This window comes from Talpa europaea, assembly GCF_964194135.1.
Source record: "Talpa europaea genome assembly, chromosome: 16".
NCBI lineage: Eukaryota > Metazoa > Chordata > Mammalia > Eulipotyphla > Talpidae > Talpa > Talpa europaea.
In genome coordinates this window covers 50,756,294-50,780,212 of record NC_140084.1, presented here as the reverse complement: position 1 = coordinate 50,780,212, position 23,919 = coordinate 50,756,294, and the positions used below count along the sequence as shown (strand labels likewise).

General features: G+C 65.2%; 2 protein-coding genes across 2 annotated transcripts; both read left to right on the top strand.

The window, feature by feature from the left end:
* Positions 1 to 1,284: 1,284 nt before the first annotated feature.
* On the top strand, positions 1,285 to 17,007 carry PTPRH (protein tyrosine phosphatase receptor type H; the record flags this gene model as incomplete). Its single annotated transcript, XM_084257055.1, has 21 exons — positions 1,285 to 1,335; positions 1,674 to 1,825; positions 2,346 to 2,584; positions 3,338 to 3,604; positions 4,741 to 5,007; positions 5,472 to 5,954; positions 7,028 to 7,294; positions 7,911 to 8,177; positions 8,477 to 8,728; positions 8,977 to 9,252; positions 9,561 to 9,686; positions 9,910 to 9,963; positions 10,098 to 10,173; positions 13,763 to 13,853; positions 14,133 to 14,223; positions 14,403 to 14,479; positions 14,557 to 14,691; positions 14,928 to 15,050; positions 15,185 to 15,357; positions 16,680 to 16,815; positions 16,888 to 17,007. 21 exons carry the CDS (start codon positions 1,285 to 1,287, stop codon positions 17,005 to 17,007), a joined length of 3,723 nt encoding a protein of 1,240 aa, XP_084113181.1.
* A 2,163-nt stretch (positions 17,008 to 19,170) lies between these two features.
* SYT5 (synaptotagmin 5) lies at positions 19,171 to 23,613 on the top strand (the record flags this gene model as incomplete). Its single annotated transcript, XM_084258026.1, has 8 exons — positions 19,171 to 19,249; positions 19,771 to 19,943; positions 21,294 to 21,413; positions 21,514 to 21,681; positions 22,074 to 22,241; positions 22,435 to 22,552; positions 22,744 to 22,877; positions 23,413 to 23,613. The coding sequence occupies 8 exons, from the start codon at positions 19,171 to 19,173 to the stop codon at positions 23,611 to 23,613; spliced, it is 1,161 nt and encodes a 386-aa protein (XP_084114152.1).
* Positions 23,614 to 23,919: the final 306 nt, after the last annotated feature.

Here is a 23,919-nt window from a genome sequence, read left to right as displayed (position 1 = left end):
ACCGCACGGCCAGACGGACGATGACTGCTGCGCAGCGCTGCTCGTGGCGGCCAACAGTGGACACGTCCTGCCCGTCAACCGTGATCGCATAAACACTTGCACCCAGTTGTGTGTCGCGTGTCACGTCAGCACATTCTGGTCAGCGATGGGCCATACAGGTGGTCCTTCCCAGTGGATGCACCATCCGGGTTGCGGGGCTGCCCCAGGTGGGCCTGTGGAACGGCCTCGGTGTTGCACCCCAGCAGAATGCCGCCGCGCTGGTCGGCCTGTACCCGGCCCTAAGCGACACACCAGGGCCATCCTGCCGTAGAGTATTACTCAGCCGTGAAAAAGGACAAAGTATGGATTTGAGGGCTTGTGCCCGTGGCGGTTCATCTAAGGGGCGGAACGGTGGGGGTGTTGATAGCCCGTGCAGGTGTGTTGCTCAGCATGGCATCTGGCGCGCCTGCACCACCTGCCCGCTGAGCCTGACTAGGCTGTGTCCACACTCGGGGACACTGGCCAGTGTCCTCCAACCCGCCCTGTGTAGCCCGACCCAGAGGTGCCCGCCTTTCCCATCAAACGTGAGGGAGAATACTTCAAATCAGCCTGGCTCACAAGTGAGACGCCCAAGCCGGGGCCTGGGGCTGACCAGGGTGAAGGTGCTGCGGGGGCTGAGCCGGCTCACCCACTCAGCTCTCGGGTCCTCTCATGCGGTCGGGGCCTCGGCCCTTGTGCTAGACCGTGACCACCGCCCAGCTTCCCGGTCAAGGCCGCAGGGAGCGATGTCTGGGTGTGGATGAAACACCACCCACCGGCGGGTGTCAGCCTTGCCCGACCCGGGCCACCTCTGATCTACGTGGTGATGGGGGAGCAGAGGAGCTGGCTGGGCAGTGACCAGGAGGCGCCCCGGCTCCCCGCTACTGGGAGGTGGGGGAGGCCAAGGGGCCGAGCAGGTGAGAGCTGGCTGAGGGCCAGTGTCCACCCCGGCCTGATCGGGCCCAGTGGCCCGAGAGCTAGGCAGTGAGTGACCTGGCTCTGCCTGGAGCTGCAGCCCACAGCAGCAGGGCAGAGGCCGCTGGCTGGGGGCGCCTCATGGTCAAGTTGGGGTTGGAGAGGGGACCTGCCTGGGGACAGGATCCCCAGGTGAGGGGTGGGGCAGGGCTCTCCGGAGCAGCACTTCCTCCTCCTGCCCCGCCCGCCCGCACCTCACATGGGGCTGGAAGGGGAAATGCCTGCGTTTAAAGTCCAGCAGGTGGAAGGTCCGGGGCTGGGACTCCTGGTTCCTCCTCAGAGCCTGGAGACATGACAGGGGCCGGCGGGGGCCGCAGGGCCTGGGGGAGCCTGGTGCTGCTGGTGAGTGCCCAGTCCTGGCCAGCAGGGCTCAGGGAGGGCTCTGGAGGCCCCCCCCCCCCCCCCCGGGCCTGGGTACAGAGCAGGGGCATGGGGGTGGAGGGGGGTGGGGGGTGTCTCTGGGCCTGGGTTCCCGGGAGGATTCCTGAAGAGGGAGCTGCTTTCAGGGCTGCGGGGACTGTTGGGGAGCCTGACGCCTGGACTCAGCGCGGCCAGGTCAGCAGAGAGTAAACTCCGGTCTCAGCAGGACAGGGTGCTGGGAAAGCCAAGATGCAGCCCCAGACTCCTCCCCAGAGACCCCCAGACCCTTCCTTCCTCAAACGCGGGGGTCCGGGCCCCAGATGCCTCCATCGGACTTGTGCATCCAGACCCCCGCCTCCTCCCTTGGACCCCAGAGTCCAGCCACCGGACCCCCCCACGTACCCTGGAGTCCAGCCCCCCAGCCCGCCTCAGACAAGGGGGTGAGCGCCCAAGTCTGGGTGCTGCCGCCCTGGTGAGTCTCCCAGGCGTGTTTTTCAGGAAGTGAAAGCTCTTCGTTGATCTCCGCCTTGTCCTATCTCGGCCTTGTCCTATCTCGGCCTTGTCCGTGGCTCCAGGCCCAGCTCCCTCCCCGCGATCCCCGCCCCACCCAGCCCCCCACCCCCAACACACACGGGAAAGACCTCGGAGGGTGGCCCCCTGGGGGAGGCCATGCCGGACCCTCCCACCCCACAGCCGGACTGGGGCTGCAGACGCCAGCTGGCCTGGGCGCGGCCCCTCCCCGGGCCTGTTCTCATGCCAGCTCCTCTCCCAGGGCCTGTGCTGCTGGACCTGCGCCCAGGGTGAGTGACCTCTCCTGAGCTCAGGGCGCGGCGGGTCCTCTCTCCCCGGGGCCTCCGGGGTTCCCGGAGGGCTGGGCGGTCCAGGGTAGGGGCTGATGGGGTCCTCCGGGCCCTAGCCAGGGGAGCGGGGGACGGCGGGAGCTGACCAGCACGTCTTCCTCGCTCAGACCTCCAACCCGTCGCTAACCTGAGGGTGGAGGAGCAGACCCTCACGTCCATCACCCTCGGGTGGGACGCCCCCGCTGGCCAGGGCGGGAACTACTCCTACGGGGTGCAGTGGAGTGGACCGGGCAGCACAGCTCAGGTGCGGAACACGACGGACACCAGCTGCACCGCCGACCAGCTGCAGCCTGGGACCATGTACCAGTTTCATGTGTGGGTGGAACAGGGTGAAAACAGGTCCCAGGAGACAGCCATGGAAGCCAGCACAGGTGAGACACCGGCAGCAGCAGGTGCTGCCCTCCTGTCCCCCCAGGGACACCCAAACTCGAGGAATGATGGGGAACACCCGTGGGCCCTAGGCTCTGACCGGCAGGGTCAGTGCAGAACGTGCTAGAATGCCACAAATGCTACGGGTGGCTCTTGTAGGAAACTAGGGATGATTAGAGGCCAAACCCCTGGGGTTAGCTTGCCTGGAATGTGGCTCCTCAGACCCCCGACTGCACCCCTAGGCCCCGAGTTGTCTGGTCCTTGAGGGACGTCCAGACCACAGCCCAGCGCCTGCGCCCAGCTCCCTGCCCCACAGCCCACCATGGCCGCCGCCAGCGCCTGTGGCCCTGCCCGTTACGGCCGCGGTGGCAAATCAGGTCTCAGCGCACGTGCTCCGGAGCCGGGTTGAGGCTCCCTGACGCGTCGCCCGCAGGGCTGGCCTGTAGCTGGACCCAGGGGAGGGTGTCCTCCAGCTCTGCTGGAAAGTGCCGGACTCTTGCTGCTCCAGTGCGGTGCGTAGAGGGAGGGTCAGCACCCAGAGCTGGTGACAGCGCACACTCAGCGCCCCCTCATTCCTCAGGGGGGAGCCTGTCCTTGGATAAGGTCCCCCCTGGTGAGTGGCACATAAGAGTTTGGGTCCAGCCCTCTCACCCCATCTCCTGGTTCAGGGGTGAGGGCGGGACTGGGGGCCAAAATGGCAGGACAGTCCCCACTGTCTGCTCCCCCTGACTTTGGTCTTTCTTCCCAATTTCTAGCCCCCAACATAGTTGGGGACCTGAGTGTGGTGACCCAGACCCCCACCTCCATCACCCTCAGCTGGACCAGCCCCGATGGCCGGGGCCGGCAGAACTACACCTACTGGGTCCGGTGGGCTGGAGAGGATGGCAAAGCCGAGACCCAAAACACATCACACCCCAGTCACACAGTGGGGGGCCTGGCCCCCGCGTCCCGGTATGAGTTTTCCGTGTGGGCTGAGAAGAACGGGGTGAACGGCAGCGAAGCGAATATCACCCATTACACAGGTGAGGACCCCAGGCCACACCTGCTCCTCTCCTCTTCACTACCGGGGGGAGCACAGGGCAGACGCCCCACAGGGAAGGTGTCCTCGTGGGACTCCTTTGGGCCCTTGGACTGACCTTCAGGGTGACCCCAGGAGAGACTGGCCGTGTCCAGGCTCGTCCACGGCCCCTGCCACCCACCTCTGACTTAGGACCTTGTGGGGAGAACTTTCTAGAGCGTGATATTCAGGGATGACTCTCAGCATCCTGGGCTGAGACAGGGCAAAGGCAAGTCGCTGAGCTCTGTGGGACGCGGTCCTGTGGAATGTGGTCCCTGGGCCCCCAAGTCTCCCCAGTCCCTGAGTTGTCTGGTCCTTGAGGGATGTCCAGACCACAGCCCAGCGCCTGCGCCCAGCTCCCTGCCCCAGACCCCACAGCCCACCATGGCCGCCGCCAGTGACTGTGGCCCTGACCGTTAGGGCCGTGGTGGTAAATCAGGTCTAAGCTCACGCGCTCAACCCAGGAGCTGGGTTGAGGCTCCCTGACCCGTCACCCCCAGAGCTGGTGCTGTAGCTGGACCTGGGGGAGGGTGTCCTTCATGGCTGAACCTCGTAGAAAAGTGCTAGTCTGGACTCTTGCTACTACAGTGAGGGGCGTGGAGGAGGGTCACATCCCGAGAGCGGGTCATAGGGCCGCTCTCTGTCAGAACCTGCATTTTGGGCCTCTCTGGTGGTGCAGGGGTTAGTCTCAGCTCCACTTAGCAGTCGCCAGCCACTGTGGCCTGAGTTCGATCCCCGGCCAGGGAGCTACCCACTTGGCACAGCAGACCTCTCCTTCTCCCCGCGGCTCCCCTCAGCAGTGTATCTCAGTGGATCCACCTGTTCTGCTCCCCACTCTGTCTCTGGTGATTCCTCTCACCCCAACACCTCTGGCCTGTACCCCAGTTCTTCTAGCAAAAATGAATAAATCTTAGGGGGGGAAGAAGAACCTGAATTTTGCAAATCCACGTGATCAGCTGCACATTAGAGTTCAGGTCCAGCCCACTCACCCCATCGCCTGGAGCAGTGCTGGGCTGGGCTGAAGGCTCAGAACCAAAACTGGCCACTGAATGTCCTCCTGACCTGCTCCCTCTGACTCTGGTCTTTCTTCCCAACTTCTAGCCCCCAACATAGTTGGGGACCTGAGTGTGGTGACCCAGACCCCCACCTCCGTCACCCTCAGCTGGACCAGCCCCGATGACCAGGGCCGGCAGAACTACACCTACTGGGTCCAGTGGGCTGGAGAGGATGGCAAAGCCGGGACCCAAAACACATCACACCCCAGTCACACAGTGGGGGGCCTGGCCCCCGCGTCCCGGTATGAGTTTTCTGTGTGGGCTGAGAAGAACGGGGTGAACGGCAGCGAAGTGAATATCACCCATTACACAGGTGAGGACCCCAGGCCACACCTGCTCCTCTCCTCTTCTCTCCCCTGGGGGGGGGGGTTGCAATGACAGATGCCCATCAGGGGAAGGTTTCCTAAGTCCACTTCGATCTGCACACAGTAGGGCCTCAGCCTCATTGGACTGACCTTCAGGGAGACCTGGGGAGACTGCCCACGTCCAGGCTCGTCCATGGCCCCCTGAGCTGGGGGCGGGTGTCTGGACCATAACTAGGCTGAGCATCCTGGGCTGAGTCTGGGCAAAGGCAAGTCACTGAGCTCTGGGGGCCGCGGTCCTTAGTATGTGGCCTCTTGGACCCCGACTCTCCCCAGCCCTGACTTGTCTTGTCGTGGACTCTTGCGGCCCAGAGGCGGCGCGTAGAGGGAGGGTCAGCACCCAGAGCCGGTGACATGGCCACGCTCAGGCCCCCGACTCAGCCTGAACCAGCACCTACAAGACCCTCGTGGCCAGGGTCCCTCAGAGCCCAGGAGCCCGGCCCAGGCCACTCACCCCATCTCCTGGACCGGTGGTGGGGCCGGGCTGCAAGGTTCAGGGCCAGAGATGGCCACGGAGCGTGCCTCCTGCTCTGCTCCTTCTACTCTGGTCTTTCTTCCCAACTTCTAGCCCCCAACAAAGTTGGGGACCTGAGTGTGGTGACCCAGACCCCCACCTCCATCACCCTCAGCTGGACCAGCCCCGATGGCCGGGGCCAGCAGAACTACACCTACTGGGTCCGGTGGGCTGGAGAGGATGGCAAAGCCGGGACCCAAAACACATCACACCCCAGTCACACAGTGGGGGGCCTGGCCCCCGCGTCCCGGTATGAGTTTTCCGTGTGGGCTGAGAAGAACGGGGTGAACGGCAGCGAAGTGAATATCACCCATTACACAGGTGAGGACCCCAGGCCACACCTGCTCCTCTCCTCTTCACTACCGGGGGGAGCACAGGGCAGACGCCCCACAGGGAAGGTGTCCTCGTGGGACTCCTTTGGGCCCTTGGACTGACCTTCAGGGTGACCCCAGGAGAGACTGGCCGTGTCCAGGCTCGTCCACGGCCCCTGCCACCCACCTCTGACTTAGGACCTTGTGGGGAGAACTTTCTAGAGCGTGATATTCAGGGATGACTCTCAGCATCCTGGGCTGAGACAGGGCAAAGGCAAGTCGCTGAGCTCTGTGGGACGCGGTCCTGTGGAATGTGGTCCCTGGGCCCCCAAGTCTCCCCAGTCCCTGAGTTGTCTGGTCCTTGAGGGATGTCCAGACCACAGCCCAGCGCCTGCGCCCAGCTCCCTGCCCCAGACCCCACAGCCCACCATGGCCGCCGCCAGTGACTGTGGCCCTGACCGTTAGGGCCGTGGTGGTAAATCAGGTCTAAGCTCACGCGCTCAACCCAGGAGCTGGGTTGAGACTCCCTGACCCGTCACCCCCAGAGCTGGTGCTGTAGCTGGACCTGGGGGAGGGTGTCCTTCATGGCTGAACCTCGTAGAAAAATGCTAGTCTGGACTCTTGCTACTACAGTGAGGGGCGTGGAGGAGGGTCACATCCTGAGAGCGGGTCATAGGGCCGCTCTCTGTCAGAACCTGCATTTTGGGCCTCTCTGGTGGTGCAGGGGTTAGTCTCAGCTCCACTTAGCAGTCGCCAGCCACTGTGGCCTGAGTTCGATCCCCGGCCAGGGAGCTACCCACTTGGCACAGCAGACCTCTCCTTCTCCCCGCGGCTCCCCTCAGCAGTGTATCTCAGTGGATCCACCTGTTCTGCTCCCCACTCTGTCTCTGGTGATTCCTCTCACCCCAACACCTCTGGCCTGTACCCCAGTTCTTCTAGCAAAAATGAATAAATCTTAGGGGGGGAAGAAGAACCTGAATTTTGCAAATCCACGTGATCAGCTGCACATTAGAGTTCAGGTCCAGCCCACTCACCCCATCGCCTGGAGCAGTGCTGGGCTGGGCTGAAGGCTCAGAACCAAAACTGGCCACTGAATGTCCTCCTGACCTGCTCCCTCTGACTCTGGTCTTTCTTCCTAATTTCTAGTTCCCAACAAAGTTGGGGACCTGAAGGTGGTGACCCAGACCCCCACCTCCATCACCCTCAGCTGGACCAGCCCCGATGACCAGGGCCGGCAGAACTACACCTACTGGGTCCAGTGGGCTGGAGAGGATGGCAAAGCCGGGACCCAAAACACATCACACCCCAGTCACACAGTGGGGGGCCTGGCCCCCGCGTCCCGGTATGAGTTTTCCGTGTGGGCTGAGAAGAATGGGATGAAGGGCAGCCAAGTGAATATCACCCATTACACAGGTGAGGACCCCAGGCCACACCTGCTCCTCTCCTCTTCTCTCCCCTGGGGGGGGGGTTGCAATGACAGATGCCCATCAGGGGAAGGTTTCCTAAGTCCACTTCGATCTGCACACAGTAGGGCCTCAGCCTCATTGGACTGACCTTCAGGGAGACCTGGGGAGACTGCCCACGTCCAGGCTCGTCCATGGCCCCCTGAGCTGGGGGCGGGTGTCTGGACCATAACTAGGCTGAGCATCCTGGGCTGAGTCTGGGCAAAGGCAAGTCACTGAGCTCTGGGGGACGCGGTCCTTAGTATGTGGCCCTTCGGACCCTCGACTCTCTCCAGCCCTGACTTGTCTTGTCCTGGACTCTTACTGCCCAGATGCGGCGCGTAGAGGGAGGGTCAGCACCCAGAGCCGTGACAGGGCCACGCTCAGGCCCCCGACTCAGCCTGAACCGGCACCTACAAGACCCTCGTGGCCAGGGTCCTTCAGAGCCCAGGAGCCCGGCCCAGGCCACTCACCCCATCTCCTGGACAGGTGGTGGGGCCGGGCTGCAAGGTTCAGGGCCAGAGATGGCCACGGAGCGTGCCTCCTGCTCTGCTCCTTCTACTCTGGTCTTTCTTCCCAACTTCTAGCCCCCAACATAGTTGGGGACCTGAGTGTGGTGACCCAGACCCCCAACTCCATCAACCTCAGCTGGACCAGCCCCGATGACCAGGGCCGGCAGAACTACACCTACTGGGTCCAGTGGGCTGGAGAGGATGGCAAAGCCGGGACCCAAAACACATCACACCCCAGTCACACAGTGGGGGGCCTGGCCCCCTCGTCCCGGTATGGGTTTTCCGTGTGGGCTGAGAAGAACGGGGTGAACGGCAGCGAAGCGAATATCACCCATTACACAGGTGAGGACTCCAGGCCACACCTGCTCCTCTCCCCTCCTGTCTCCTGGCTTGGGGGGCGGTGCACATGGCAGACGCCCCTCAGGGAAGGAGTCTGGGTGTGACTCCTTAGGCCTCTTGGACTGGACCTTCAGGGTGACCCCAGGAGAGACTGGACATGTCCATGGAGCCTCATGCCCCCGCCCCCGCCGAACTGAGTCGGCCGCCCAGGCCTCCTATTGTCCACCCTTGTGCCCGAGCGCCGCTGGGGGGCGGCAGGCCATGTGTGCGTCCCTTAGGGCGCCTCTGTCCTCCCTTGTCAGCTCCCAACCAGGTCACAGGGCTGAGGAACGAGACTCGGAGCAACTACTGGGTCACGCTGCAGTGGGAGGCTCCGGAGGGCCCCCCGGGGCCGCGCTACAACTACATTGTCCAGTGGGCCCTCAACTACCACAACACGACTGAGCTGTCGTACAGGGTGGAGGGCCTGACCCCCGGGACACCGTATGCCTTCAGTGTGCGCGCTGAGAGCTACGACGTGCTGGGCGCCCCCCACATCCTGCAGGCGTCCACGGGTGAGCCAGCCAGGGCTTGCTCGCTGGGTTGGGTACCGTGAGTGGACTACAAGTTCCAGCAGGCCGCGGGGCCCTGCTCCACACGCTGCGGGGCACAGCGTCCCGGGGCTCATGGGACTTGTAGTTTGCTGGCCCCGCGGTGCCTTGAAGAGGGAATATGGGTGTCTGGTCTCCGGGAGCTGGGCCCCTGGTGGGGTGGGGGCGGCAGCCAACCCCGCCAGCCCTGCCGACGCCTCCTGTTCCCCCAGCGCCGGCCCCGGCCAACATCGTCTCCTGCGACAGCACCCCCTGGGGCTCCGGCGTGGTGCTGGTCTTGTCCTGCCCCCTGGGCGGCTTCGAGGCCTTCCGCCTGGAGGTGGACGGGCGGCACCTGCCCCCGGACCAGGACAACTCCTCCTGCGGCGGGAGAGGCGTGGACGTGTCGGGGCTGCAGCCCGCGCGCCCCTACCGGGCCCGCGTGGCCACCGTGTGGGACGGGGAGCTGGCCTGGTCCGCCGCCGTGACCTGCCACACGGACAGCACAGGTGAGCGGCCGGGCGGGTCTTCTCGGCGCCGGACTCGCCGCGGCCGCCCGGGGCGTCAGGGCCCCCGCGCCAGCTGCCTGTGGGAGCCGCGGCCCTGCCGGCTGCGCCGCTGCGCTGGCCCGTGGAAGCAGCTGCCCCTTGCGCCGGCACCTCTGAGCCCCAGGTCTCCGGCCAGCCCCGGCGGCCCCTTGTCTGCGCTCGGCCCCGTCCCGCCTGCTCTGGGCCTCCGCGGCTCCATCCTGTCCCGGCGCGGTCCCCGGGCTCACACAGGTCGCCGCTCGGGCCGGGCCTCATCGGAGCCACCCCAGACGCCAGCCCCAGGAGCTTCCGCCAGCCCATGGCCGACATGCTGGAGGCCATCCATGGCCGGGGCGGGACGGGCCTGAGCGGTGGCCCAGCCCCAAGTGCTCAGCGCCGCCAGCCCCAGCAGCCCCGTAGGGAGGCCCCTGGGCCAGGACCCCCAGAGGAAGAGCCGCTGGGCGCAGGAACGCCAGCTCCCGCCCAGCAGAGGATGGGGTTGGGCTGTGTGGCCAGCCCTAGGGTGTGGCGCGGCCTCGGCCCCCCACCATGTGCCAGGGCCCCGCCCTGGAGCGCAGGGACCTATGTGTGGACCCCCCTGGGCTGCTCTCACTGTGGACCCCGGGATTGGCCACACAGGGGAGGACCAGGGCATGTCACCCAAGGACCATGGGCTCCGGGAGCTGAACGCTGGTGCCAAGCTGGGGGCGCATGCCCCCCTCCCCCGCTCTCCCTAGACCTCAGGCCGCTGGTCAGGCGGGGACAGGCTGGGGACAGGCCGGCTGGGCTTGGCTTCTTGGCTCACGGCTCTGCCACCCCCCCCCCAGGGGTCATCGTGGGCTCCATTTGCGGGGTCCTGCTGCTCCTCCTGGTGTTCCTGCTGGTTTTCTTCCTGAAGAGGAGGTGAGGCTCGGCCGGCTGATCCTGGGGGGTGGGCAGGCAGGATGGGACCCTGGTTCCAGCCTCTCCCTGACCCTCCCAGGAGCTTCCTTCCCTGGCGCATGAAGAGTGCAAGGTCGGCTCCCAGGACCCCGGCCTTCAGGTGAGCACAAGATTCGCGGGGGGTATCCATGGAATCAGGTGGGTGTTGCCTCTTGGAGGGCCGGGGTCAGGCCACTATCCCTCTGCGTACTTTTTTTTTTTTTTAAAGATTTATTTATTTATTCATACATGCACTGGGTACAGTCAGAAGCGCGGGAGGGTGAGAGAATTCGCCAGAGCCAGAGCGGGGAGCAGAGCAGGCAGAAGGACCGAAGGACGCTGCTGAGGGGAGCAGCGAGCGCGACAAGAGAGGTCTGCGCACCATGTGGGAACCTCGCCTGGCGGCCGGGGGGGGGGGGGGGGGGGGGGGGGGGGGTCAAACAGGCAGCGCTGCAGAGGCTGCGGGCAGCTTCACAGCCCAGCGCTCAACCGCTGCCCCACCAGGGGAGGCGCTCTCTGAGTACTTTTGAGAAGGGCTCAAAGGCCGCGCTGCGGGGTCCCCACGCCCTAAGTGGCCTTGGCACGGCCTCAGCCTCATCCCTCAGCCCTGGGGCTTCTGCTGACCCACGGACCCCTTCAGCATAATCACAGCTGAGCGCCTTTCCCAGCCCGGCGCTGGCAGGTCAGGGACGTGAGCCGGCAGAGCCCGGCCCCGAGGGGCGTCCTCCACCGCAGGGAGTGGACGGGCAGCAGGGCTGTGAGGCCAGCGAGCAGGAGGCGCGGACAGCGTCTTGGGGACGGCGGCCCCACGGAGCCGGGCGCGGTGTCCCTCCTGGGAGGCTCTGGCTGAGCCCGGGAGGACGCCTCTGCCTGGCCAGCGGGGCAGCAGGCGCGCAGAGCTCGGCGTCCGAGGCTGAGCCTGGGCCGCGGGGAGCAGGGGCCGAGCTCGGGGGTGGGGGCCGCCCCGTTGGCCAGGCCTCGGAGTTGTGAGTTGGGCTTCGGCTTTAGACCGAGATGGGAGTTGGAGGGTTGGAAGAGACCGAGACAGTCAGGCGGGCAGGAAGGGACGGAGGAAGCGTCGTGGAGAACCGAAAGGGCAGCTCTTGCCGCCCGCAGCGTCTCCCTCAGCAGCCTGCGGAGTCGTGGGCAGCAGAGCCCGCGAGAGGAGACGGCCTGCGGCGTGGCAGGGAGTGGGCAGCAGGTCAGCCTGGCTGGCGTCTGAGTGTCCACACGCGCGGCTGGAGACGGGCTGGCGCCTGGGAGGGTCCCGACCCCCGAGAGGCCGAGTGGGAAGGCTGGGGCGCGGGGAGGGGCTGGGGCAGCATCCCGGGGGGCGCGTCTTGGGTGCTTGTTGATGCCTGTCGGATGCTTGAGATGCTCCAGACGCGGAAGGGGCGTTCGGCGGGCCCACCGGCCGTCAGGAGGGCTTGGCCAGTGCCCAGCACCCGCTGGTCTGGGTCAGCAGTCACCGCGGCCCAGGGCCGGGGCCAGGGCGGGGCGGGGCGGGACCAGGAAAGCGCTGAGCGGGCCTGGAGCAGGCGCCACCGGAGGGAAGGCGACATCCAGCTTCCCGCTGCCGCCCCCCTGTCCGGACCCTCCCGGCAGCGCTGACCAGCCCTGTCCCCGCGTGGGGCGCGTGGGGCCTGCTCCCACGACGCTGCCCTCTGCGCGTGTGCGGGTGGCGGGCGGCCCTCCAGCACACGGGGGGCGTGCGGTGCCCGCAAGGACTTGGGCTGCCCGCGGGCTCGGACACCAGAGGCGCGGGGCCGGGCGGCCTGTGGCCAGGGCGAGCCGTGAGAAGTGTGGGTGCCGAGATGGGCAGACTCGGGACAGGGTGTGCGTGCGGCGGCCGTGGGCAGGACCGGCGGCCGAGCGGTCACGTGCGGGTGGACTGGGCGGCCTTTGGAACGGGAGATAAGACGCCAGGGAGACAGCGGGACTTTGGAAAGGGAAGTGTGGATCCGCCACTGCCCAGCGGAAGGCGGCGAGGGCGGCCGCTGCTTTGCATGAGCAGCCTGCGGGTCAAGGCTCAGCCCGCGGCTCTGCCGGGAAGGCGAGGCCCGCAGGGCAGGGTCCAGCGCTGCGGGGAGGGACGCGGTGCCGGGGCGGCCCGGGATGGACGGGGCCTCTGGCCGCTGGGGCGCCGTTCTGGCGCTTTCCTCGGGCGTGGACGGGCCCGGCTGGGCGCGCGGCTCGAGGACTGACTGGTGTGCGCGGCTTGAGTGGGCTCGAGGGGCTCCCGGGCTGTGACAGCCCTCGAAGGCGGGCGGGTGGGTTTAGGCAGCCGCTGGAGCGCGGCGCTGGCTGGGTGGACGCCGGGGCTGAGTCGAGGGGCTTCAGAGACGGTTCCGGGCCGGAGCGAGGGCGGGAGACTCCTGAACATGAAGAGGGAGCGAGTTCCTGGGGGCCGGGGGGGTGGTGGGAGGGAGCCCAGGAGGGGAGAAGCTCCGCGGACAAGAAGCACCTTCTTCTCTTCTGAGTTAATATTTTTTGCATTTTAAAGGACAGGCTTGTTAGGAAAAGGAGAAAGCTAAAGGGGGGCAGCTGCGCGGTCGCGGGGCGGGAGGGCGCCGAGGTGAAGAAAGCTCAGTTGTGTAAGATGCACACGACATGCGTTCGCCACCTCACTGCTCCAGCGGGTGCGGCCCAGCGGCCTTCGGTGCAGTGGCCCTGTCTGCTCCTCTCCTCCCCCCGCCTGCTGCAGGCAGGGCTTCCTGTCACCGGGCCCCAGCAAGCAGTATCCACTTTCACTACAGAGGAACAGATCCTGGCCCGGAAGCAGGTTGTCTGGGGCTGCCGCCGCCCTGGGCCAGCACTGGCCAGGACAGGGGGACCAGCTGGCTCCTGTGCCTCCTGCTCACCCACGTGGCTGGGGCTCTGTCTTCCAGGAGCTGGGTCATCACCCTCGGATGGCAGCTTCTCCCCAGGGTGTCCTAGTTTTCAAGGCTGAGTAATACTCCTTTTGGGGCCAGGCTGCCTGCTTGTCCCCCGTCCACCGGTGGACACGTGGCAGCTGCCATCTTGTCCAGCACGGGTAACACCGCTATGGCCATGAGGAACGGATGTCTCTCCGAGATCCGCTTTCGGTTCTTTCGGGTACATACCCAGAGGTGGATTGAAAAACCAAAACCACCTTTTTGGATCCAGCCTCCCATTCCGGGTTTTTCTCCGGAGAAATTGAAATCAGTGTCTGGACAAGATCCCCGCGCCCTCAGATTCACCTCGGCAGAGTTCAAATAGCCGCGCCCTAGGAACAGCCTCTGCGCCCCGCAGCAGATGGGTGGACAAAGGAAGCACCGAGTGTCTGCAATGGAGTATTACTCAGCCCCGAGAAAGGAGATGCTGCCATCTGTGGCAGCCAGGGGGGGCTGTCAGGCGTGCGCTGAGCGAGAGTCTGGGGAGCAGACAGAGGCCGTGTGAGCAGGAGAGGGGCTGGTGGGGCAGGGGTCCAAAGCTCCAAACAGCCAGTCACGAGGTAAATAGGTCTTGGGGGTATAAAAACAAAGGCCAGACCCTTCGCCTCCTGTGGGCTCAGGATGCAGGGCGCTTGAAGGCCTTACCCGTCCCCCAGCTTCCTCACCAACATCTCCGCCGCCGACTTCGCGGGCCACGTCAAGGAGAACGAGAAGGACAGCAACTGCGGCTTCGCGGAGCAGTACCAGGTGGGGCAGCCGCCCGGGAGCTCCAGAGCAGCTGCTGCGGGGCCCGGGCCCGCTGGCCTGTGACTCCCCGAAGTCAGCCCCAAGCAGGCGCCTGCCCACACACCTCTCTGGCCTACCTCTCCAGTCCCTGCTGCCCCCCAAATCTCCCCAGATGCCCCCGGTGCTGCAGAATTCTGGGGTGCCAGAGCTGTAGATGGGCGTCCCAGGGAAGGCCAGGGGACATCGAGGTTTCTCTGGGGGCAGTGGGGAAAGCTCAGCCCCCCTCTGTCTCCACCGCAGCAATTGGCCCTGGTAGTGCGGGACCAGCCGCAGACGGTGGCCTCGGCCCCGGAAAACAGCGCCAAGAACCGCTACAGGAACGTCCTGCCCTGTGAGAGCTCAGTCCCGCGGCTGTGTCCCAGCGCCCGGCCCCGGCCCCGGCCCCGCGGAGGACAGGCCTCCTGCCCAGGCCCGCTCCCTCGAGTCCACACGCCCCGGCTGTTGTCCTGGGTCCCCGCCGCGCCCCAGGCTGCTCCTGGGCCCTGTCCTCATGGTCTGCCTTCTCCCTAGACGACTGGTCGCGGGTGGCCCTGAAACCCGTCTCCGGGGAGCCGGGCTCCGACTACATCAACGCCAGCTTCATCCCGGTGAGGCGGGGCGGGGCCCTGGGGGGCGGGCAGGAGGAGCTGGCCGTGGGGTCACCCTTCATCTGTCGCCTCCCCAGGGTCTCTCTAGCTCCCAGGAGTTCATTGCCACCCAGGGGCCCCTGCCCCAGACGGTGGGCGACTTCTGGCGCCTGGTGTGGGAGCAGCAGAGCCGCACGCTGGTTATGCTGACCAACTGCATCGAGTCCGGGCGGGTGAGGACGCCGGGTGCCCACCCAGAGGGGCCGGCCTCCCGCAGGACCCCAGCTCTCCCCGCCCCACGGGCCCCTCATCCACATGCGGGGTGACGCTGAGGCCCACGGCCTTGGGAAGGGGTCTGCCTGGCTGCCCGGCAGTTCTGCCCTGCCCCGGGAGGGGGATCCCCTCCTGCGCCCTTGGCAGAGGGGGCGGCTGCTCAGGGCCTGCCGTTCCCTGACCCATCCTCCTCCAGGTGAAGTGCGAGCACTACTGGCCCCTCGACACCAAGCCCTGTACCCACGGAGACCTGCGGGTGACCCTGACCGGCGAGGAGGTGACGGACAACTGGGCAGTGCGCAGCCTGCAGCTCCGCCATGTAAGCCCCGCCCGCCCTGCACGCCCCGCTCCAGGAAGCCCCTCCCAGAGCCCCCAGTCCCGCCTGCCCCCCCAGCATGGAGATGTGCCATGGGGTGCCCCAATAGCTGGAGACAGCCCAGCCCGTCCCCCCAGGTGCGGGAGGAGAAGGAGCTGTTCGTGCGCCAGTTCCATTACCTGACCTGGCCAGACCACGGCGTGCCCCACGCCCCCGACACCGTGCTGGCCTTCTGGAAGGTGCTCCGGGCGTGGCTGAACCAGAATGAGAAGGAGGCCGTGGGGGGAGGCCCGCCCATTGTGCACTGCAGGTGAGCGCCCCGGGGCTGGGCGGTGTCTGGGTCCCACCTCCCAGGGGAGGCTGGGGGGGGGTGAGAGGGAGGACAGGAAAGGGGCGAGGCCCCAGGAGCACTGGGGTGTGGGGGGGGAGAGGCTGCCGGGGCCAGCCGCACAGCTGCTTCCCCTGAGGTGTCCCTGAAATGCCAGCATGCTCGGAAATAGGGCTCGTGGCAGCGGACACTGGGGCTCTGTGGGGAGCCTCCCCCACGGTCTCGCTGGGTTCCGACGCTCCCTCCGGCTCCACAAAGATGTCCCCCCACTGCAGACCCGAGGAGGATCCCGGGAAGCCTCAGTCCGGGTCAAACCCATGCTCCTTTCTGGCTGATGTCCGGGAGGGGTGTGCCCTGAAGCTCTCTGCTGAGCCCCTGCCCCATCCCCTCAGGGTGTCCCCAGCACAGGGCCAAACCTGGAGGGGAGCCAGACACCACGGCCACTCAGCGTCTGCCCCCTGGAGACAGCCGGAGCACCCAGAGTGGGGGAGCTCCCCCCGCCCCGCCCCGCCGGCCGGAGCAGCACCTGTGCTGGGGCAGGGGAGGGTGGGCGTGACTGCGGGGGGACACGCTCTGGGGCAGGACAGAGGCTGCTGCGGGACCCCGGGGACGGGCCGGAAGCTTTAGGCTGACATGATGTCTCTCCAAGTGCTGCTGGGCCGCCTCTGTCACTGCCCGGCCTGGCCAGGGACCTGCCTGGCCCGTCTCCCACCCGCCCTGTGGGCAAGTGATGTCAGCTCCTTCTCGTCCCTTGGTGCCGTCGCCTTAGGACGTGCATCAGGCCAACAGGAAGCCACCGGGAAGCCAGCACCTAGCTGCCTGGGCGTCCTGTCCCGAAAGGCCGGTGCCCCAGGAACTTGCCCTGGGGCTGCGGCTGGAGGGGATCCGAGCCACAGCCAGCAGGCAGAGGGGGATCGCGGGCCTGGGTGCTCGTCCTCACAGTTCCCTCTCGAGAAGTGTGGGGTCTGGGGGGTGAAAACCCTGGGTGGAACCCCACCCCCAACTACTGGCAGCCTGAGAGGCCGCCGTGAGCTCCGTGACGGGCGGCTGTGTCTGCGGCTGCGACCACTTGAGAAGACGCTATTGGGACTGACAGGGAGGCCGAGGCCCTGCGGGACCAGGCCCTATGGTCGCGTCTCGCGCCCCGGCTCTGGTTGCAAGATCTGTGTGACAGCCAGGTGCTGGGGCCTGTGCTTCTCGGGGTTCAGCCGGGCTCTCCACGTGATGCCGCGGACCCGGCCGGACACCCTGATTCCCGGCGCCCCCAGGTCCTCCCACGCCTGACCCTGTCTGTTCCCGCCTAGTGCTGGTGTGGGGCGCACGGGCACCCTCATCGCCCTGGACGTCCTTCTGCGGCAGCTGGAGGGCGAGGGCCTCGTGGGGCCCTTTAACTTCGTGAAGAAAATGAGGGGGAGCCGACCGCTGATGGTGCAGACAGAGGTGAGGGCTTCCCTGGGCACGGGGGTGGGGCGGGGCAGGGTGGTGGGAGGCCCTCACACCGGCTCCCCCCAGGCCCAGTACGTCTTCCTGCACCAGTGCATCCTGCAGTTTCTGCAAGCCTCAGCCGCACACGCGGCCGAGAAGGAGATCACCTACGAGAACCTGCTGTACGAGAACATAACCGCCATCTAGGCCCCCGAGGCCCAGCCCCAGCCGCCCCTGCTTAGGCCGCATTCTGGGGGCTGCCGGAGCTGAGGGCGGGGTCCTGGCCCGGGCCTGCGGGGAGAGGAGGCTGCGGTCTTCTCCTGTTCCTCGGGAAAGGGCAGGGGGCTGTCATCCAGCGTCGGGGGGACCTGGGATCCCGGACTCGGCTTCCTTGAAGGAAAGGGGTGGAGCTTGGCTTTCCTAGCTCTCTGAAGGAGGGGCTGGAGGCCCGACCTCAGGAGCCCCGAGAACAGGCTGCATTGCGCCCAGGCTCCGGAATTCTGGCTGTCCCAGAAGCCACGGCAGGCGGGACTCTGCCTCTTCCTTCAGAAACCAAATCAGTCTTCTAGAATCCCAGGTTTTCCTGCACCCCAGTGCCTGTACATAGTTTTTCCTTTACCCCATAATTTATTAAATCGCTGTCTTGAATTGCTGGAATGCTTACCCCGGTGGAATTCTGAATCTGGAAATAATTGGGGTCCGGGTGGATTCCCAATGTTTAGGTAATGAAGCTGACCAGGGAGGTTAGAGGAACCCACAATTTTGCTCCTGAAACGTGTAGGTTCGGACCCTGGAGTGTCTCCGAGAAGGTGTCTGGGTAGAGGGCCTGGCCACTGTGGCCGCGGCTCCGGGAGCTGGCCCCTGGGCTGGTGGCAAGGGAACTTAAGGGAGGGTGTGTCAGGGCTGACATGCGGGACTTTCATGCCGAACCTGACTTTTGGATAGCCGAGAGCTGGGTCTCCAAAAGGGGCGCGGTATCCTGGCACCTGTCCTTTGGGCAGCGTGGGAAGTAGCCAGCTGGGGGCCTGGATGCCAGATGGCTGGGCGGCGCGGCTGACAGTGCGGGGGCCGGGATCAGTATTGGCAGGAGCTCAGGGGGCTCCTGGCTGGGGGCAGACGAGGCGCGGAGCGGGTCTCCCCACCTACCCAGAAAGAACCGACACCCGCGCGCGCCCACACGGGCGCACTCACGTTCACACTCGCACACACTCGCGCGCGCACAGGACACACTCGCACACGCGCGCGCTCGCACACTGGCGCGCACACACCTCGCCCCCGCCCCGCGAGCTCCCGGGCAGCACCCGGGACAGCGCCGCCCGCCCGCGTGCGGGGGCGGGGTCCGGGCGGGGCCGGCTCCACCGCGTCTCGGGAGGGTCCGGTCTGGCTACCGAGCAGGTAGGAACTGCCGGGACCCCCTCCCTAAGCCTCGCCCGCATTTCCATCCCCGGGGGTACCGGGTTTGGGGGGTCTTGGCAGCGGGAGAAGCTGGGAGGGAGCAACAAAGGGAGCGGGAGGCTGGAGCCTGAAGCGGGGGGACTGGGCTTTAGAGACAGGTGTGGCGACAAAGGGGGGGCGGCAGGGGGAGGGGTGCGGGACCCCAGGAGACGGCGCCCAGACGAGGGGCCGCGCGGAGGGAGGCGCGGGGGCAGCGCAGGCAGGCCCCGGAGGGGCGAGGGCGGACGCAAACCGCGCAGACCCGGGTTCGGAGTCGAGCGCGCCGCGGGGCAGGTGGTCAGGCCGCGCTCGCGGGGCGCGGGACAGACGCCAGGCCGAGCCCCCCGCCGGCCCCCCGGTGAGCGGGAGGGGACCGAGTCTCGGCTCCGCGGGCCAGAGGGCAGGAGCGGCCCCCGCCCCACCCTGGCTGGTCGGGGGAGCCCAGGGTCTGGGCTTCGGGCCCCCCGGGTGGCGCGAGCTTACTCTGTGGGGACTGGGTTTCCGTGCGCCAGCCCCGCCCGTTGCCGTGGCAACCGGCCGTTGCCGGGGTAACCAGTGTAGCTCCCACCCCGCCCGAGCGGAGCCAGCCGTTGCTCTGGGCAACCCGGTGCGCGGGTTCCCACGCCAGCCCGGGCCCACTTCCGGCTCCGGCCCCGGGGCGGAGCAGACGTCCACGGGATTCCCGCGGGGGCCTCGGAGGGAGGGTGTCCACCTCGCGTCCACCCCGGACCCGCCCTCCGTGGCGAGGAGCCTGAAACTACAACCCCCAGCGTGCCTCGCGGCGGCTGGCCGACCCGTGGGTGGCCGGACGCCCAGGGGGCCGATGGGAGTTGGAGTTCTTTGTTGTTCGGCGGCTCCAATGGAGACACCGGGTGGGTGTCGGGGGGCCAGGGCGCTTGGGTGCCTCCACAGAAAGGACCCTAAGATCCCGCCGCCATGTTTCCGGAGCCTCCAACCCCGGGGCCTCCAGCGCCCGACACGCCTCCTGACTCAAGTCGTATCAGCCACAGTCCTGGTGAGCAAGACCCCCTGGCCAGTCCCAGGGCGGGGTTCAGACGGGTGTCCTCGGGTTGGTGTGCTGCAACCGGTTGGGATCATCTTCGGAATCCTGGACTGAAATCTACAAGAAATGCAAACTTGCTTGCAAGAATACACCCTCTCCCCCCCAGAACCATACCAGGGGTGTAGAGCGGAATGGGATCCAGGACTGGGGAATGGAAGGGCCTCCTGTCTCTTAAAGATAGGGAAACTGAGGCTCGGGGGAGGCAGGGCTTCTCAAAGCATTAGGGGCTGAACAGAAATTAGAGTGGAGGTGGGAGGCAGGGACTCGTAGACAAGAACATCCGGATGGTGTGAGCCCAGATTAGGCAATCAAATCGCTTTATAGGCGAGATCAGTGGTAAGAAAAACACTGGTAAGAAATAAAATGGAAGTGGCTGGAAGGGAAACAAGGCCAGCTTGCATGTGCCCTCCTGATGGAATCTGCCAGATTGCTTCCCAGGGCTTCAATGGCTGTTGTCTCCTCACCCTCCGCAGTGCCACCCTGGGCCCTGGCCACCATCGTGCTGGCCTCAAGTTTCCTTGTCTTGAGCTGCTGCTTCTGCCTCTACCGGAAGCGTTGTGGAAGGCGTTTGGGCAAGAAGAGCCAGGCCCAAGCCCAGGTCCACCTGCAGGAAGTGAAGGAGCTGGGCCGGCATTACATAGACAAGGTGTGACCCGGCCTAGCCCCCAGCCCTGCCCCTTCCTGCCTCTCTGCTCCTCCCCATGGCCTGGCAACATCAGTCCTGGCTTCCTGGCCTCCTACACCCACCCTACTCACTAGTCTCCCCTGTGTGCCCAGCCCTGAACTGAGCCTGGGGACCTGAAGGTGGACCAGACTTAATTCCCTCCTCCCTGGTGGGAAAATCAGACACACGGATATTTGCAGTGCGGGGTGCCTGGGCCACACAGAGGCAGCGTGGACATTTGGGACACAGAGAGGCCATCTGACTGCCTGGTGGATCCAAGGATTCCCAAAGGAGGTGGCCTCTGAGCTGGTACCCAAGGCACAATTAACTGCATCAGGAGCTCAGCAGTAACTGGGGCAACGGGGAGCCCCATCAGGGTTTGGAGTAGCAGAGGAGCAGGGGCAGATGGATGTCAGGATGCGGAGAACAGATTTGGGGCGAGGAGACGAGGGAGGAAGCTAGTGTGAAAGCGGTGAAAGAAACATGGTTGAAAGAGGCCATTCATCTGGGGGCCAGGAAATCTTAGGCTTCCAACTCAGAGAAGACATTTCCCAGCTGTGTGACCCTAAGAAATTCACTATCCCATCCTGAGCCTCGGGTTCATACTCGAACTATCAACAGTATTCCCCCCTCCTCCCTTCTCAACAAATTGCTCTTATAATTATTACCCATAAGGGATGCTCTTTAGGGTCCAGGGATCCCAGCCCCCATTTCCATCCCTTAAGCCAAGTAGCAGTGAAAGAGCAAATTCTGGATCTGTGCAGACCTACTGAATCAGAACCTCTTAAGAGAATGCAGTTTACTACACTGCTCAGGGGAATTCTCATTCACACTAAATTTTGAAAATTGGTGGCTTAGGGTAAAAAATCTTACATTGTTGTTCTGGGTAAGAATGTCACATATGCAATAAACATGGCATTTCTCCATGTTTTGCTGTGGCAAGATCACTAATCAACATGGAGATTTGGTCAACAACCCCAATACATCCATTAGCTTGTGAAATGAAATTTCCTGCCTCCTTCCGGTAGGCAATGGGACACTACCAGCACTTGTTTTCCTAGTCTAGGCTGGACAAGCAATACCTGTGCATTACACCTCTACCCTCCTCCATCACAGACATCACTAATCAAACACCAACAATTATCCTACACCATTGTGTTGCCATGGTTATGTCCTGCCTGTGGCAGACATCAGTAATCAAACACAGACTTTCCTTAACCGGCAAGTGCTCAGGAATAGCTGAGGGACCTGTGAGTCTCCCTGGGCTTCTGGGTCTGGAGGATTCCACTATCAGGGGAAAAACTCACCTGTCCTTGCTCCTGGTTTGTTAAGGTGCAGCCAGAAGTGGAGGAGCTGGAGCCGGTGCCATCTGGGCTAGGACAGCCGATGGCAGAGAAGCATGAGCTAGGACGTCTGCAGTACTCACTGGATTATGACTTCCAGAGTGGCCAGGTAGGTGTGGGGAAGAAGGGATCCCAGGGAGTCTAGCCTCTTTTAGAGGTGACTCCACAGGGAAACTAAGACTAGGGCCGACCCTCCCATTTCTGTACAGCTGATGGTGGGCATCTTAAAAGCTGAGGGGCTGGCGGCCTTGGACCTGGGTGGCTCCTCTGACCCCTACGTGCGAGTCTACCTGCTGCCAGACAAGCGGAGGCGGCACGAGACCAAGGTGCACAGGCAGACGCTGAACCCACACTTTGGGGAGACCTTTGCATTCAAGGTGAGTTGCTGTCCTCCGTGCTCTGTGCTGCTCCATCAACACTTACTCCTTGGAACATGGCGGGGGCAGTGGGAGGGCGGGGAAGGCCGACCCCTTTCAGCTTTTCCTGGAGGCTGCCACAGTTCAGCTGGCAGTTGCCAGCTCTGGGGACTGTCCCACTGGCCCCTGGGTTGTCCAGCTGGGGCACCATGACCCTTGGGCTGCTCTCTTGGTCCTTGGGCAATTATTGGGGTTCCCGTTGATTCCAGGACTTCCCTATTTGGGTTACATAGACTCCCCCGACCCCAGCTGTCCCTTTGGACCCTCGCCGTCCCCCTCGATGCCTTCTGCCTGGACGGCTGGGTCCCACTTCCTCTCGGGTTTCCACCTGTGCGCTCTCCCCGCACCCCAAGGTCCCTTACGTGGAGTTGGGGGGGAGAGTGCTCGTCATGGCTGTGTACGACTTCGACCGCTTCTCCCGCAACGACGCCATCGGGGAGGTGCGGGTCCCCATGAGCTCGGTGGACCTGGGTCGCCCGGTGCAGGCCTGGCGGGAGCTGCGGGCGGCCCCGCGGGAGGAGGTAAGCACGTGAGGCCCCGCCCACGGCTGGGCCCGCCCCCAGCCCCGGCCAATCAGCGCCCAGGCCTGCCAGCAGCCCCGCCCCTGCGCAGCACGTGCGGGGGCGGGGCCCCATCGGGCCAGTGCTCGGCGGGCGGGGGAGGGAGGCAGGAGGGTGCGCTGGGGCGGGCGGTGACCGTCCCCTCCCACCTCAGCAGGAGAAGCTGGGGGACATCTGCTTCTCCCTCCGCTACGTCCCCACGGCCGGGAAGCTCACCGTCATCGTCCTGGAGGCGAAGAACCTCAAGAAGATGGACGTGGCAGGACTGTCGGGTGTGCGGGAAGCACGGAAAAGGGGGGCGGGGTTCCTCTGGCTAAGGGTCGGGGGTTTCCGCCCCAGTGTCGCTTGACGGAGAGGGCGGTGCAGCCCCCTTGGGAGGGTAGAGGTTCAATTCGGGTGTGGAGCGAGGAGGACCCGTGTGCTCTGTGGGGGCCGCGGCAAGACTCCCTGTCCCTCTTCCCAGACCCGTACGTCAAGGTTCACCTGCTGCAGGGCGGTAAAAAGATGAGGAAAAAGAAAACGACCATCAAGAAGAACACTCTGAACCCCTATTACAACGAGGCCTTCAGCTTCGAGGTGCCCTGCGACCAGGTCCAGGTGAGCTGGGGCCGCCCGCGATGCCAGGTTGGCCTCTGTCCCAGCAGCCTCCAGGCCTGGCCCCTAGAAAGCCCAGCTGCTGGAAAAGGGAGATTCCCGAGCCTCAGCAGCCCCTAGAAGCCCAGTCCTGGGGTCTGAGGTGTGTTCTCAGTCTGTTTCCTCTTGGAAGGCCAGGACAGCCCCACCCCAAAGGAGTTCAGGTTGCACAGCCCACAAGTGAAATCAGGGCACCCCCCCCACCCGCCGGTAACCATGCTTACAAACAGAGACCCCCAAACTGTCTGTGAGCAGGGCCTAGCCAAGCCTGGCCCGTCCCCCCACTGCAGGGTCTCCAAGGGTGGCCCAGCCTGCTTAGGAGGACACCCGAGTCCTTCCCCGCCCCCCCCACCCTCCCACCCCGCCACCCCTACCACCCCTAGGCTGAGGCCTCAGGTGGCTTAAGGGGCCTCGCCGGGCCTAAGCTCTAGTAGCGAGAGATAGTCTCCTGAGCAGTGACACGGACCCCTCTGCTGCTTCCTTCCTCTGCCCACCCCAGAAGGTCCAGGTGGAGCTGACCGTGCTGGACTACGACAAGCTGGGCAAGAACGAGGCCATTGGGCGGGTGGCGGTGGGCACGGCAGCCGGTGGGGCTGGCCTGCGGCACTGGGCAGACATGCTTGCCAACCCCCGGAGGCCCATCGCCCAGTGGCACTCCCTGCGGCCCCCTGACCGGGTGAGACCACCACCTGCACCCTGACCCCCAACCCCTGGCCAAGCCCTGCCCCTCCTTAAGCCTTCGCCCCCACTCACCCCTCTCTACTCCTGCCTTCTCACCCCACCATACCAGTCATGGTCACTTGGCAACTCCCTGCCGTCATCTGTTATGCCAATCACGGTCATTTGCCAACTCCCCTACCACACTCGCCCACAAGTCCTAGGGGCCCCTGGGGGGAGGGGAGCAGACTCCCCCCAGCCTGGGTCCCGCCCTCTGCTTTGACAATCAATGACCCCGGCCTGTCCCCTTGACACCCAGCGCCCCTCTTCCTACCCAGGATCACCCACC